At 41.9% G+C, this 16,477-nt stretch overlaps 1 protein-coding gene and 2 long non-coding RNA genes across 16 annotated transcripts in view; 2 read left to right on the forward strand and 1 right to left on the reverse strand.

Annotated features, from left to right (window-relative positions):
* BICD1 (BICD cargo adaptor 1) overlaps positions 1-8,266 on the forward strand; it is a 127,622-nt gene extending 119,356 nt beyond the window's left edge. For 7 of the 14 annotated variants that reach the window (XM_079992301.1, XM_079992310.1, XM_079992315.1 and 4 more), the window contains 2 exons: positions 2,866-2,941; positions 7,011-8,266. In XM_079992301.1, the coding sequence (XP_079848427.1) occupies positions 2,866-2,941; positions 7,011-7,095 (161 nt within the window). In that variant the 3' untranslated portion in view covers positions 7,096-8,266. Of the gene's footprint in view, positions 1-2,855; positions 2,942-7,010 lie in introns of those variants that run through there. The other 7 variants (XM_079992313.1, XM_079992317.1, XM_079992307.1 and 4 more) reach the window with 3 other exon arrangements.
* A 1,021-nt stretch (positions 8,267-9,287) lies between these two features.
* Positions 9,288-13,080, forward strand: LOC307225366. The gene is made up of 2 exons (XR_013842936.1): positions 9,288-10,470; positions 10,642-13,080. It is a non-coding gene; the product is annotated as an uncharacterized lncRNA (long non-coding RNA).
* On the reverse strand, positions 12,755-16,426 carry LOC307225353. The gene is made up of 2 exons (XR_013842922.1): positions 16,281-16,426; positions 12,755-14,521 (listed from the first exon to the last, which is right to left on the reverse strand). It is a non-coding gene; the product is annotated as an uncharacterized lncRNA (long non-coding RNA).
* Between the last annotated feature and the right edge of the window lie 51 nt (positions 16,427-16,477).

Here is a 16,477-nt window from a genome sequence, read left to right on the forward strand (position 1 = left end):
CTTACAACTATATGAAATAAGAATCTAGCATTTCTTAAATCCTTTGCATAATTATATTTAAACTAATATATTTAATACATAAATAACCTTTTAAAAGGAAAAGAAATCTTAAAAGGATCTTAGTTTAAGAAAGAAACAGCTTTAGAAAAGACTTCCCAAAAATGCTCCCTTTCTGCCAGCCAGACCAGTTGCTTTTTCACTGCTCTTGACCTTTTTAACCTTAGGAAGAAGATATGGCTCATTTTACTATTTATCAACCCTTAATTTGTAGGGTCAGTGTAACCTTGGCTGTCAGCCTGTAATTCCCTTTTTACGACTTTGAGAATTGTTTTCTGCTATAAATCAGGGGGCCCCCTTGTCTAGGAGAAAAACATTTTGCCAAGGTTCTTAGGCAGCTGCTCTTCTGCCTGGCATGAAACATTTGAAAATCTTTAAGCTCATTTTAAAATACAAGCCCTGATTAAACATATAAGCTTTAATAAAAATGCAAGCTTATGATTAGATGCCTCAAGTGTACTCTATGTTTTTAACCCCTTCATTCACTAATTAGATTAATACATGCTAGCGCTATATGAGGCTTGCACCCTACAAAACCAACACTATAATATGGCTCCATATGGGGTAGATAGAGAAGCATATAGCATTTTAAAATTTAATATTTTGCTGACAGCAAAATGAAAGCTTATCCATTTCTCAGATAATACACATTATTTGTATAGGTGGCTTTAATGCTTTTGGCCTTATGGTCATAAGGGCAGAGAACACCTTGTGATAACCAGGAAATTAACGGTTACATTGCTGGAGCCAGAAATAAAAAGAATTAAATTTGTAAACTTCCCAAATTCATAACTTTTTCTAAAAATACTGAAGCTTGCATAGGATTTCAACCTTGATTTTTTTCCCCTAGCAATAAAGTACACTGACCAACTCTCCTTTGTTGGGTCAAAAAACACTGTAAAGCTCAGTATGAAAAGTATGGAATCATGATCATGACTAGAATAGTTCCCCTTTAAAGTCACCCCCCAAAAATAAATCTTGTCTTTGGAAACATGCTTTCTCCCCATTATGACTTCATCAGTTCAGCACTGAGTTCACTTGATAAAAAGATCTTAATCTTTATTTTTTCTACCCTACCTTTCTGCACAGTATTCAAGGTGGCTAATAATTCTATAATAATACAGCTTCTTAATTATATATTACATTACTCAAATAATAACTCCCAAGCTCTGCCCAGCATTTCAGAGCATTCTGCAATTCAACTGTGTCAGTAAAATAACTCCACACATTGTGGCATGTAATAACCCTCCTGCTGAAGGTAATTTTTCTCAAGGTCATAAATATTCTCTGGTCCTAATACAAAATTTGCTTATATCTATGTGCCACTGGAGGGCAGTGTGGATCTCTAGGAAGAGTAAGGAATTGGAGGCAGCCTGGGTATGAAATAAGATGGGAAGGAAAGGAAAGAAAAGGAAAAAGGAAAAAGGAAAGGAAAGGAAAGGAAAGCACACTCAGAGTCACTGGAACCTATAGTAATCCTGGGCCATTAGGTATGCAGCAGGCATATCTTTGCTGACATCCCGATTTCAAGTTACAGTTGTGTGAAATAGATGTAATGAGTGCTTTGCCACAAGCTGGGATTTTTGCATGCAGTCAACCCTGAAATGAGCTGAGGAATGACATGCTGAATAGCATCTTACGGTTTTGTCACATTTGAAATCTCATCTGAGAGAAGAAAACAGTCAGCCATGCATTTTAAGGCTGACATGAATCAGCGCTCAGTAACTTGACCAGGGACGGAAAAAGAGTTTCACTATCTTCTGTGCCTTAGTAGTGTTTTAATCACATCCAAAAATAATATATCTGTGACAATGCTTCCATGTTTATTGTGGGATCAGTGCTCCTCAGGCATGGAAGTTTCATGCACCATTGTTGTTGGCATCACAAAATAGATTTTAAAAATCCACATTCCATATGTATTTACCCTTTCTACAGAAAAGGTAAATTGTTTTTTTAATCTGTTGCCAATAACTCACCAGAATTATTAAGTCTCTGTCTGGAATATGAGTGGGGAACCTTTCGCCTTCCCAATGTTGCTTAATGGCAACTTCCATCAGCCCCAGCAAGCATGGCCAGTAGCCAGGGATGGAGTTGGTAGTTCAGCAACATCTGAATGGCCATAGGTTCACCACACATGGTAGTCTAGAAGCACCTTCTATTTTGAAGGGATCTCCTAGGGGCATATTGAGAATGTTACTATTTTTTTATTTGGGTAGGTTCTCAAGGATTTTCAGCCTCTTTATAGCACCTAGTGAGAATAAAGGGAGATAATCTATAATTCATAGGCTACGTGACTCTTGTGTTTAATTTTTGTACAGTACTTGGAAATTCATATTTGAATATTTTAAAAGACATAATTATGGCCATGTGCATACACTTTCCTGATAAGTGTATAGAATCCAAAAAATAGACTCGCACAACACATTCTCATGTTGTTTTTATGTGTATTTCCGTAATAGGGACCTGCTTCATAACACAACACTATTAACAAAATATTTAATTATATGGATTCAGACTTAGCCCCTGCTTCCCTCAGCAATATGAAGAACTGCTGCTGTTCATCATATTATTAACAGGCAGCAGTGTTCCTGTCAGATTTTGCAGGGATACCAGTAACCTTTTACCAAGTGGTAAATTGGCATTTGTGAAAGAACCTGTAATGATCTTCACAGTTTATTCCGACCAGCTCTTAAACAGAGCACAAATTCCTCACTAAATCTCTTCCACCACCTGCCTTGTCTGTTTATAGCTTACTAACCCCTTGTGTCATCTCTTTGTATATATGTCTAATTTATCAGTTTCTTGTAGATTGTCAGCAGCCTGCTGCCTCCATACCGCCACACGGCTCACAACTAGCCAGGAGGCAAGACTGCCAGACTGTCAGGTAATACTTGGCTAACTCTTCTCTCTTCTCCTCTTGCTCTTCACTGCATGCTGTGGTCAGTCTGCCACGGACAACAGCCAAGCTTCCCACCTCACGTCTTTTCTATGCAGCTGTCACTCCTGACCCCACCTCCATTCCATCCTTCCACTTCTTCGTTTCTACATGGCTTGTGTTTTTTTAAAAAAAAAGAAAAGAAAAATCAAATATATATTTGATTTTTTGCATTTGTATGTGTGAATACCAGCTGAGAGTCTAGCTAAGGAAAGCAAGTCTAGCAGAGGAAAGCAAGAAGACTGCTGTTGTGATCCGCAGCAAGGACAATGTGTTTTAGGACAAATTATCAGCATCCTTGAAATGTCCCTCAAAGCAGAACAATTCAGGGATGTCTCATGCACTCAGTTACACTAAAAGCTCTTGATTAACATCACCATTCATTTCATAAGCAACCTTTCAGAGAGAGTCTAGGCTTGTTACTGAGTAACAGTTAATGACAAAAACATGGAAGGAGAAGTTCTGTTTCTTTGCTGAGAAAGGGGTGTTACAATCTAAAATCTTTGAGAAATAGATTATTTTTGATTTTGCTAACACAGTCCATGAGTAATGTGCTGCTGCCTTGCTATGATGGGATAGGGTTTGGATTTCTTATGAATTGCAAAATAATTAATTAAAGCTGGGTGTGTATGTTTGCTCATTGGGAGCCATTTCAGTCACAATGGGAGATTACGGGCCAAATTATAGGTGCTGTTTTGCAGTTGCCTGGCCTCTCACAAGACCTCTTTTCAATGATTACAGTTTAAGACCCACAACTTCTGAAATGTTCAGAAAATAATGTAACTTGATTTCACCTTTCTCATCAAGTAAAACTGTGTAACCTGCAAGGACAGCCCTTCTCTGGAACCACCAACAAAAAACTAACAGCACAGGCTTCATTCAGTTGGGAAATGGATGTAGTTAAATTAAGAAAAATGGATGCACTCTTATAAAAACACTAGAACTGCCACTAGAAAGCTTAGCTAAATCATTTTTTAGTGTTAATTGGTTCACTGAATCTACAATCCATAGTTGGTCGGCTCAGAGTAAGATCTCCTTCATCCATGATCTGATTGTGGAGGTCAATTTGGTCTGTTTCCCTGAAACCTGGGTGGATGAGCAGGGGGGAGTTGGTCTCACCCAGCTATGCCCACCTAGGTACTCAGTGCAGCATCAAGGCAGACCTGAGGATCAGGGAGGGGGAGTTCCTGTGATCTATAGAAATTCTCTTTCTCTCTAGGCTCTCTGTCCAGCCTCACTGCCCAGCAGTCTCCCTGCCTCAGCTGACAGAGCTGGTCTCAGAGGCAGTGTTGAGGACTCCCAGACTGCTGTTTTGGGGGGACTTCAACATCCATGCTGAGGTGACTGGCTCTGGGGTGGCTCAGGACTTCATGACTGCCATGATGAACATGGGGCTGTCCCAGCATGTCATCGGCCCAACACATGTGGCAGGCCACACTCTGAACCTTGTTTTCACAACTGGACAGGAAGAGGGTGATCAGAAAGTAGAGAATATTTACATCAATCTCTTGTCATAATCAGGGACACGGGTGGCGCTGTGGTTTAAACCACAGGGCCTAGGACTTGCTGATCAGAAGGTCGGCGGTTCGAATCCCCGCGATGGGGTGAGCTCCCGTTGCTCAGTCCCTGCTCCTGCCAACCTAGCAGTTCGAAAGCACATCAAAGTGCAAGTAGATAAATAGGTACCGCTCCGGCGGGAAGGTAAACGGCATTTCCGTGTGCTGCCCTGGTTTGCCAGAAGAGACTTAGTCATGCTGGCCACATGACCCGGAAGCTGTACGCCGGCTCCCTGGGCCAATAAAACGAGATGAGCGCCGCAACCCCAGAGTCGGCCACGACTGGACCTAATGGTCAGGGGTCCCTTTACCTTTACCTTGTCATAATCAGATAACTTGCTGTTGAGATTTATGATTTTAGCACCTTCTTCCCACTGCTGAAGCAGGGGACCTATAAGGATGGTCTGCCGCTGGAGGCTGATGGATTCATTGGGCTTCCAGGTGGCTCTGGGGAGTTTTCTGGCTGCTATGACTGTCACTCCTGTTGGAGCCCTGACTGATGTCTGGAACATCCAAGTGGCTAGGGCCGTTGATACGATCACCCCTGAACGAACTGTCCCACTATGCTGAGCCTGCTTGGCTCCTTGGTATACTCCAGAGCTTAGCGCGAGGAAATAAGCTGGGGCATGGTCTGAACACATGAGTGGAGAAAAACTCTAGTCAAATGCAATGCTGAGGGCTCATCATCAAGCCTTCCTCGTGGCAGTAAAAGCAGCATAGAAGTCATGCATTGCATCTTTGTGTTGTCCAGCAGAGCTTTTCTGTGGGGGGTAGGGGTCTTTTACATTCAGGCCCCAAAGAGGTGACAGAATGAACAGTAACTTGCTGTGACTTGTTTGTAAAGCATTTAGAGGATAAAATTGCTTGCACCTACTGGGACATTAACTTCACCTGTTTAGAGGTGTCCAGAGCCCTGTCTAGTCCTGGTACGTTGGAGGAGTTTCAGTTGTGTTGCGTTCTGAGGCCAAAGGAAGGAATGGACCCTGATTAAAATAAGACACGAGGCTTTGACCTGCAAGGCTCTCGGAGAAACTGCATCCACCACACCCCTCACCAGGCCATTTTGTTAGCAAAAGAATCCTTTACACAGTGCTCTTAAGAACCAATCAGATTCCCTTGGAGCATTCAAACAAACCTCAAGTGGGGACAAAGTTAAACTATAAACACTAGTTAGGCATACATAAAGGTAAAGGTACCCCTGCCCGTACGGGCCAGTCTTGACAGACTCTGGGGTTGGTGCGCCCATCTCACTCAAGAGGCCGGGGGCCAGCGCTGTCCGGAGACACTTCCGGGTCACGTGGCCAGCGTGACAAAGCTGCATCTGGCGAGCCAGCGCAGCACACGGAAACGCCGTTTACCTTCCCGCCAGTAAGCGGTCCCTATTTATCTACTTGCACCCGGGGGTGCTTTCGAACTGCTAGGTTGGCAGGCGCTGGGACCGAAAGACGGGAGCGCACCCCGCCGCGGGGATTCGAACCGCCGACCTTCCGATCGGCAAGCCCTAGGCGCTGAGGCTTTTACCCACAGCGCCACCCGCGTCCCTCGGTTAGGCATACATACTTTGGAGTAAATGAATGAAAAACTACAAAGGAGCGAATACAGCAACCCTGGACGTCATAAACAATCAGTACACATGATAAGAAGGATGGCCAGGAGGACAGTGACCATTATCACCTTAATGTGAAACCTGTTTCCTGGCCCTAAGATTAACATCCTAAGATTAATATATAAGAAAGCTACATCGAGGAAACTGCCCATTATCTTTGAGGACCCAGGACGCCTGCCTGTCTAAGTGTGTACGTGACTTATGAAGAAGAGAGGAATGGAACAGGGATGCAGGGGTGCAGATTGATCAAGAATCATATCAAAATAGTTTAAACCCAGTCAATGCAATGCTGTCATTGCTGACACAGATGGCTTACTCTATATTTGTTATAATTCCTCATAGCAATCCCACCTGATCACTACACAGTTGGAAAGGCTCCCTGTTTGTGAAATACTCTCCCCAGGGAGGCTTGCCTGGCACCTTCCATTACATACCTTTAGGTGCCAGGACAAAAACATTATTTTTCTTCCAGGCCTTTGGCTAATTAAACAATCTATGACCTTTTAAACTGCGGGGGGGGGGGGGGAGGCAGTTATTGTTTTTGTTTGGTACTATGTTATGTATTTTTGTGTTTTTATATTGTAAGCTATCCTGTGAGCCTTGCATGAAGAGTGGTATATAAATGTAATAAATAATAATAGTAATATTCTGACTTTTAAAACTTAAGATAATGTGTTTTCAGGATCCATCCTGTGGCTGCAATTTATCTTAACTGCTTTTAATGTTGAATTTTAAATTGTTGTAGCCCACCTGGCACCTGCTGGTAACAGATGATGATGTTGATGATAATTGGCATAGCAAGAGTGCACAGAGACTTGGTGATATATTAATCATTTCCCCCCTTTTTTATTTTCAGTCCTGATGTAGCTCTTCCAGAAGAACAGCCACATTCCAGCTCACAGTGTGCTCCCATCAGCTGTCTACCTAAGCCTCCTCCTTAAGCCTAATCTTCATATGCAACCTAAGAGTCGGGGGGCAGGGAAGCCCCCACAAAGAAACTGAGTCGGGGTTCTCACAGCAAAGGTACAGTTTGCGCCGAAGGAACCATTAGGCATTGCTGCCTTTTTGCTGCATTGATGAGTCCGGACACATATCTATGGTCTTAAAACAACTGAGGATGTATGGAAGAGCACAAAGTACAGTGCCCGAACTGTTCAAGAAGATCATTTAAGGTTCCTCTGGTTACATCCAGATAATCATGGCTACAGTTTGGATGTCAAAATATGTTTGTCCCAGCCATTTGGCTTGTACTGCTAATATGCTGGGAAGTTAAAACTACTGAAACAAAACAAAGAAAATGTGTTACAAAACCTGATTTTGACATTTGAGCCACAGCCACAACTCTAGTTTTTCTTTATGTGGATTAAAGAGTGTTAAATATCTTTGTTTTCATTTTATCATATTTGCACCATGAGTTTATTAGAAATACAGTCCATGCCGAGTGAATGTTTTTCTTCTGGGTTGTTTTTGTTTTTTTTAAGTGACGCAGAAATAGTTTACCTAGGGAATGATTCCCCCCAGTTAGGGTTTTTGTTTTGTAACTGAGGATTGTTCACTTGGCCAAAGTGTGTGGCCTGGTGTTCTCTTTTTCTTAATTGCACAAAAAATGTTGAAAGTGTGTTGAATTGGAATGTGAACTTTGGGGGCATTGCAGAAAAAGCTGGATGTGCCTAAATCCTGTTGAAATAAAAAGGCACACGGTGAAGCACTTGAAACCCACCAACATCAGCAGAATTCAGGCATGTCTAACTTTTCCTGTATTGTGCCCATTGACTTGTACTTTTCTGCTGCACTGGTATTGTTTACGCACTTATTTTATAACTAATATGATATTAGCTGCTGGTTGTTGTTTTAATATTTCACTAGGATCTGATTATGCCGAAAATGGGTTTTAGTGAACAGTGCATTTAATAATTGTTTACCTGTGGTTAACTTTTGTGTTTTGGGGAGGTGCTTGTTTTGTTTTAGGGACTTCCCTCCCTCCTTTTTTGCATTTCAGATAAGCTGATGACTCTTGGTGCTGCTCATTTTTCTGTTTGGTATCTGGACAAAAAAAAAAAAAAAAAAAAAAAGGAAATGAACTTGAAGTAAACATGCTATGTTATATTATAACTGAAATGTTCAGGATGTTCTTCACTTGCTGCTCCCAAGTTCAGTGTTAACCAGGTTAAAGCCTTCCCTTGGCAAAAGAAAGTCAAGGAAAAAAGAAGAGGTAACTAAATGTAACAAAAAATAGTACATTTCCAGCTGCACTGGATGGTGAATTTAGCTGTGCAGGTGGGATTGATGTCTTGGACTGAAGATAATTGTTTTAAATTATTGCTCTAGTGCATTTTTTTCTCCTTGCCAAAACCCCCAGCTACTATAAAGATCTATCTCATTGTCAGTTTGATGACAAATTCTCAGGTGACACACAGGAAGCAGATTCTGTTCCTGCACTGCACAGCGTTCCCACTCTAAGAATGTGTCCTTTAACAAATGTTTTGAGGAGCAGTGAGTATAGAAGAAAACCAAGAATATTCAGATTTATTTTGCACATTGCCTGGCAGCGAGTCAGACTGCTGACTAGGCTTAGAGTCATCACTTTTATCCGTCTGTTGCATTCCCCAGATACAATTCTACCCATCCGTGCTAATTAGCAGAATTCTTGCTCTCAAACAGGTAGCCTTAATACATTATAAATAAGGCCTGGGCAGATTCACATCTCTTTGTCTTTCCTACTCGTGCAGTGTTCATATGATCCACAAGGCATAAATGTGAAGATGTCCTGAACCATGCGGCAGCCTTGACATAAATCAAAGGCAGCTGGGATAATTTGGCCTAAGCCATCTGAATTTGAGAGAAAGAAAATGATACATTTATTACCAAAAAATAAAAATAAAGGGAGGACTTTAAGCCAAGGATAGTCTAGATGGCCAATCATTGTGCCTAACAATCATTACAAAACCAGTAACCAAGGTGCTAAAAAACAGAATAGTCCTAAACAGCAATTCCTGTAATAGAATCACAACAGAACAGCTGAGCTTTTGTAATGGATTAGAGATTCAGAGTCAGAGGTAAAAAGTAAGTTAGCAGTGGAATCCACAAGCCACTTGAAAGCAACATATTTTGATTCTTAAGGGCAAATATTGGCTTTAAATGGCTTGTGACTGATAGTCAAACTCATATGTAAGTCTGCTGTTAGAAACCTAACAGTGCTTTGTACTCATTTATCCTTTTTGTTTCCATGTTCCTTATCTTGTGATATGTTTAACATTTTAATGCTGTATCTTATCCTCATATTCTTATGTAACAAGTGAATGTCTTCAATTCTTTCATGTAAACAGCATCTAGGGCTGCCACCTCTAGCTTTACATGGGGTTCTTTCATCAAATAAAATTTAAAAACCTAATAAGTGGGGTGAAGGGAAACAAGGAGCCTTGTGACAACTTAAGAGACCAACACATTTATTTTGGTGAAAGCTTACACCAAATGTTGCACCACAATGAACGTGCTTGCCTTTAAGGTTCTATGCGACTTTCTGTTGTTTTGCTGCAACATGGACTTAACACAGCTAACCTTCTTAAAGCTATTGCACAGGGGTCTGTGATTAAACTAAGTACCTACTAGTCTACTGACATGGGAATCCCGTTGAGGGGTAGAGGTGGCAACCTTGGCATAATTTTGGCAAACACTGAAATGAGCCCTTACGAGTTTGTTTTGTTTTTAAATTGGGTATGATCTACTCTAAATTATGCATGATGATTTCAGACAGAAAGAGAGAGCTAAACACATGCTTAAATCTCATTCACTGAAATCGATATGCCTTAAAAATGCTTAAAATTGGTTGGAACATGCTCTTTATATCTAATTGATTTTATTAAGGATATGTTTCAGCTAGGCCAATGCACCCCTCAGAATACTGGGGCTTGTTCAGATATGAAAACATGAGCGTTGCTGCTTAAGCAGCACTACTGCAACTGCCTCTTATTCTTACCAAACATCTTTTAGAACTACAGATATTCTTATTACAATTATTCCAATGAAGTACATTAATGGCTGCAATCCTATGCATACTTACCAGGAAATAAACCCTACTGAACAAAGTGGGACTTGAAAGTAAAAAATGCATAGGATTGCACTGTTAAGCTTCTGCCCTAAGCACATTTGCTCTGACCTAAGTTCCACTGAACTCCAGGGAACATACTTCCAAATAATTGTGTTGAGAATTTCAATTTTTCTTTCTAATATATATTGCAGTTGGGGGTAGGGAGGTTATTCTTTTGAAATGTTTATCTCCAGAGCATTCAAAGTACTGAAAATTATAATTTTGGGTCGTATCGAATAATTACCGTATTTTTTGCACCATAACACTCACTTTTTTCCTCCTAAAAAGTAAGGGGAAATGTCTGTGCGTGTTATGGAGGGAATGCCTACGGGTGGCATGCCTACGGATTTTCCTCCTCTAAAAACTACGTGCATGTTATGGTCGGGTGCGTGTTATAGAGCGAAAAATACGGTATATTTGGAGAGTTTTAGGGAAAGAATTAAAAATTGAATGCAAAGATAATAGAACTCCAGTGCAGAGATGGTCATGAGTACCCCGCAAAGCGATGAAGTTACACATTCCTATCTATATCAGAAGATGAGAGTGCACTTGTTCAGCCACACTGTGCAGATGCAAATGAGAGGTGGGGGATTTGCTATGGATTTTCACCCACCTCCATACATGTACCCTGTTTTATCTGGACATGAAAATATCCAGTGCTGACCTTCATTCATGGAAGGCAAATATATAGACCTGCGCTTTCTTCCCTGTGTGCAGTGCAGGTTAGTATGCACCACACGTTTCTGGATGTAGGAAGGCTGCTGCATTATGCCTGCAGTAATGGCTGGGTCATAATTATGTCAAGATTAATTACTAGAAACTCAAGATCTGAGTGCAAAAATGGTAGAATACCTACCAATAGTTCTCAGAAGGCCCCCTCAAAGCTATATATAACCCAAAGGGTAAGGTTTAGTCACGAGAACCTACAAGTCTACGAGTGGAGTGGTTTCAAAACAAGTCAACACTTTGCTAACAAAACTTGCTTACCTGGATATTACTGGTATTAGTAACATTGGACCTTAAACTTAACTATGGCAGAGGAGTGGGACAAAAAATAACAATTGAGTAATCCTGTGCTACTGAAGCCAGAAAGAGTTCAACCTGATGTCTAATTCAACAAGATTACAAATGATCCCTTTCTTGGTTGGTTCTTTTCATCTGGTGACTGTTTGACTTTAAATTATGTTATTTCCTTTGTTTATAAAGGTGTCCTTTATTTCAAAATTCCAGGTACTGAGGTACATTAGAATCCAGGTACATTAGAAGCACAGCCATTTCCTTATTTATTTCTTGCTTTAAAAATAGCCTTTTTTCTTCCTTCAATGTTTCTTTCAGTTGTTCATTTCTATACCTAAAAGGGACATATAGTAATCAGATTTTTTATTCCATATATTTAATTTTTTTGGTTCATATTCTGCGTAAAAGAAAAAAAAGAAAAGCAATTAATTGCATTCAGCCTTAAGGCAGAAATGCATCTAAATATGCAATATATTTAAAAGCTTGCATGACGTGATTTCATGTACCCTTTCCCATAACCCTGATGATGAAGCTGAATAATTCTTATTTCATGAGATAGTCTTTCCCGCTTACTGCATATTGGAAATGCACGTCCAATATAACTTTCATCAAGAGACGCACGGCTTAAATCCTCATTGCATTTTAATCTCTCTCCTGCAGAGCTCTTGATAATCCCCTCTATTAAATCTGAAGGTAACAAAGTGATAAATTGACAAGACACAAAGGAAAAAATATGTTGCTGCGAGTGGAGATAATTTGCTGTCAGACTCTGGAGGGATGGGGGCCTTGTGTTTCAATTAGTGTCTTGATATGAAGGTACATGTGCTGCTCCTTATTATTATTATGCACTGATTGTTTTGATTTTTTGCAGCATAAACAGATTTTGTTTTTATTGCAGCCTTGACTTTATTATTATATCTGTTTTGGAGATTTGTCAGAAGTGTTTGGTACAAATGTTAGGTGAACAATCTTGCTAACCAGCTCTGGAGGGTGGGGGGTGGGGAGAGAAAGAAGAGTAATCTAGCTTTGAAAACTTATTTCTTCAGGGGTATGGCTTTGTGCACCATATCTTTGAATTAGACCTAAGTACACCTCACTAGTTATAGACCTAGTGCTTCAAACCCTGTGGTTTGACTGTTAAAGGGTTGATTAAATCAATCCTTTATAAGGAAAGAGAGAGAGAACCTTAAAATCCTGATGTTTTGTGATTTTGTAATCTATGAATGTTCCCCTTTGCATGAATATCCTTATCTAATTAACCACACGAAAGGACATACTGTGTTATACTGTATTCCAAATGGTTTTAAATAATGGTGCAGTTTGCATTAAAATACAATTTGTATACTGCTGTAAAAGTCGGCTGTTCCTAAACTAAATTGAAATTCTGTTGTAAAGCCTTTTTGAGGTTGAATGGAGTATTTCTAGAGGATACAGATAGATGTGCTAATTGACTTAAAGGTTGAATGTCAGAAACTTTTATTGTGTTGCAATTCTGATTTTAAGACAAGAATATTGACCAATTCTGGATTCCAAAACAACTCGTTTTAAAGGCTTTGAATTATTGCCATGTCAAACTCTCTCCCATCCCAGTCTTGATACTGTAGACAATCCTAGATACATTGCTTCGTGAGGGAATCATGTGCTTGTACATGTGTGGTATTATCATGCGGGTTGAACGGTTGGGAAAATAAGACGCTCCAGAACTGAAGAAACTAAATTAGAAGCTAATATACTGATTCTTATATAATTATGTTCCGATTAAAATTATGGTGTAATGCATAACTATCCCAGTAAATAAACTGGCCATTTTTTGTTCCTTGAACTTTGTGCTGTATCTGTATTATTTAGTATGTCACTGTGTGTTGCTGTGGTCTGTGTGTGCCCACACCTCCGATTCTCTGAAGAAAGGAAGGAAACAGGACTCTGTCTGCAAAATCATCAGATGGCAGAATTATCCAGGATATCAAATTTTGCCTCACCCTGGTGAGAGAGCAGCAAACCTTTTTAGATTTCTCTCTTGTGTGACAGTTATTAAAGTTTCAGGCAATAAAACCACACAGCACACTGAATTATTGTATGCATCTTAGAATGCCTGTTTTTTTTTTTTTAAAAAGTATTGATTTGGTGCCTGAAATTTGTAAAGTAGGCAAAAGGCACACCTCTTTATTGGTGGTGCCAGGACACTACCAGTGAAAAAGCACTTGGCTTTTGGAAGAGGACCTTGACGTAAGATCTTGACCACAGGGAAGAGGCACTCCTTCTGACATCTGGATCCCAAGCTATTTAGATATTTTAAGGTAAGTACCGCACCTTGAAATCGCTCTGGAAATGAATACATACCGATTTTTGTGTGTAATATGAATAAACCTGGCTGTTGTAGTTGAATTGTGGCAGATAAATTCTTCAATAATTGGAGTTTCTAAGTGGTATTCAAGGGCAGCCTCATGTACAATGCCTGACAGTAATCCAGCTGGGAGGTTACTGGAGCATAGATCCATCCCCTTGAGATAACTTAAGCACCTTAAAGGACAATCCCCTGGCCTGAAAATAGGCACTCCTACTCTGTTCCATAGCTGCCTGCACCCATGGACTGGTGATGTGCAGTGGAAGACCTTCAGCTCTTCAGGCTCGGGAGAAGGTGCCCTGAGGGTTTGGCCCTATAGGCCAGGGGTCAGCAAGGTTTATCTTGCCTGAGCCAGACTAGTCCCGTGAAGATCTCTCCATGGGCCGGATCGTGTGTGTGCCCCCAATTTTCGGCGTCTGCGCAGTCATGATTTTCGGTGCCGTGGAAGCGAGTCCCTGCACCACGCCAGTTTAGCACCGCATGCAATGCGGCTTGTGGGCCAGTCAAACGACCTCTGTGGGCCGCTTCTGGCCTATGGGCCTTAGGTTGCTGGCCCCTGCTACAGGCCCTGGTGATCTGGGAAGTTCATCTGGGGACTTCTGTCTAACAGCCTCAGGTGCAATGGTATCCCTATATTCAGATTCAGGGTATGGAGCTGGCTGCTGAATATAGGGATACCAACAGGTGCCCCTGCAGCCTCCAACTCAGTGCCCCACTCACTGCTAGATTCAGGGGTCCCAATAATTCCTGTGATGGGGATCAGAGCTATGCATGCCACTGGGCTGTCATGCAGTCTCAGGTGCACTGGGAGACACTATCATGCTGCCAGTGTTCAAGTAAAATCCAGTCAGCTTCTGTACTTTATAAATTGAAGATGAGGAGTAAGATCTTGTCCTTTGCCTCAGGAAGCAAGTGCTGCCTATTCAAAACATTTTCAAAAAACAAATAATCAAAATTCAGCATCAAGGTAACTAAAATTGTGTATAATGCTCCCCCCACGTACAACAATCTGACTTGTGAAATATGTATAAATTATGCATATTAAGCACTTTCCTTAAATTGCAGTCCTGCTCTACTAGGCACAGGAGATATAAGCAGCAGCAGAATGCTGAAACATAACCCTCTGGAAATCCTGCTTAGTCACCATTCTGGCTTCTGAAATGTCACCTGTCAGAGTGCAGAGGCTAGGGCATACTCTCTGAACAGCTACCAACCCTAGGATAGTGAAATCAGTAAGAACGGTTCTCTTCATTGCTTAGATCACCTTGAGGAAGCCTGGTCCAGTCTTTATAATAGGGGTGAGGGAGTGTCAGCTGACCTACTGTGGTCCTCTGTTGGTTATCTACTGTGCCTGACTTCTTTGTAGCTTCCTCACTTTGGGCAGGGACAGGTGGTGTTGCACATACTTATAATCTGTGGTTCATGTCCTGTGACCCTGACACCAGCACTCAAAGTGCTGTCTTCTAGCCAATTTTGCAACAGAGACCTAGGCAGGATGGTCACAGCTTTGCAAATAGTTTCTGGAATTGTTTTGGAGCTATAGCTGTTGGTAGAGCATGAGACTCTTAATCTCAGGGTCTTGGGTTTGAGCCCCATGTTGGGTGAAAATTTCCTGCATTGCAGGGGCTTGGACTAGATGGCCCTTGTGGTCCCTTCCAACAGTTCTATAAATCTAAATCTAGATCCCAGTTGGCCATTGTGAGACCAGAAGGCTGGACTAGAGGGGCCCGAAAAATAGAAACCACCTATTATTTATTTCACATTTCTAACCAGCCCTTCATACCCAAAGGGGGAGCTAAGGGCAGTCACAAGAATAGAACAAGCAATTAAAAACAGCAGAAGAGACCTTCTGGGTCAGACCAAAGGCCCATCTAGTCCAGCATCTTCTTCTCACAGTGGCCAAATAGATGCCTGCAGGGAGAACTTGAGCATAGCTGTCAACTTTCAGATTTGAAAATAAGGGATCAGCAGCCTCACCTGTCCCGCAGTCTCCGGGATATCTAACAATCTGGGATAGCAGCGGGAAATGGCGCTGGAATAAGGGAATTTCCCGCCAAAAAAAGGGACGGTTGGCAGCTATGAACTTGAGTGCAACAGCAACTGTCCCCACCTGCAGTTCTCAGTAACTCTTATTCAGAGGCATATTTGCCTAGACAATGGAGGAATTGGTATTGCTGACAGCAGTAAAAACAGCAGTATAAGGACCAAAAACCTGAAGAAGAATAAACAGAAGATTGGAAACTGTTTCATTATTTCCACCATTGCCTTGGACTAAAAAATGGGCCGAAATGGGAACGAAAGGACAGAGAAGCACGGTGCAATGTCTGGCTGTTAATCAGAAGGTAAGGTGGTTAGCTGTGGGCCAGAATCCTGCGCTGCAGTGGGTTGGACTAGATGCCCCTTAGGCATCTATATTATCAATTCTATAATATCAAGTGGGAAGCATCATATTAAGTAGGCGCCCCCGTCCTAGGCACTCGCGGGAGTCAACCCAACGGAGCTCAGCCGGGATTTACCGCAGAGTAAACCGAGTCGAGCTGCAACAACCCTGACATAACAGCCCGCTTAAAAAGGCCGACAGGCTCTCCGGGGCTGCAACTCGAGCAGAACTTTCGTAACAGCAGCGCGCGGCTGCCCCGCCTGAGGAGGAAGGGCGGGCTCCCCTCCCCATGTCTCACCTGGCAGGTGAAGGAGCTCAGAGCCGAGAGTGCGCGCGCCTGCGGCGGAGGCAAGGCAACGCCGGCCAGGCGCGCGCTTTTGGCGCCCGGCCAGATTTGAGCGGGAATTTCGAGGCGGCCGCAAATCTGCGCGCCTCTCTTTCCTCCTCCTCCTCCTCCTCCTCCTCCTCCTCCTCCTCGCGGGCGGCGTCTGGCGC

The sequence above is a fragment of the Podarcis cretensis genome (assembly GCF_951804945.1).
Source record: "Podarcis cretensis genome assembly, chromosome: 10".
In the NCBI taxonomy this organism is placed as follows: Eukaryota; Metazoa; Chordata; class Lepidosauria; order Squamata; family Lacertidae; genus Podarcis; species Podarcis cretensis.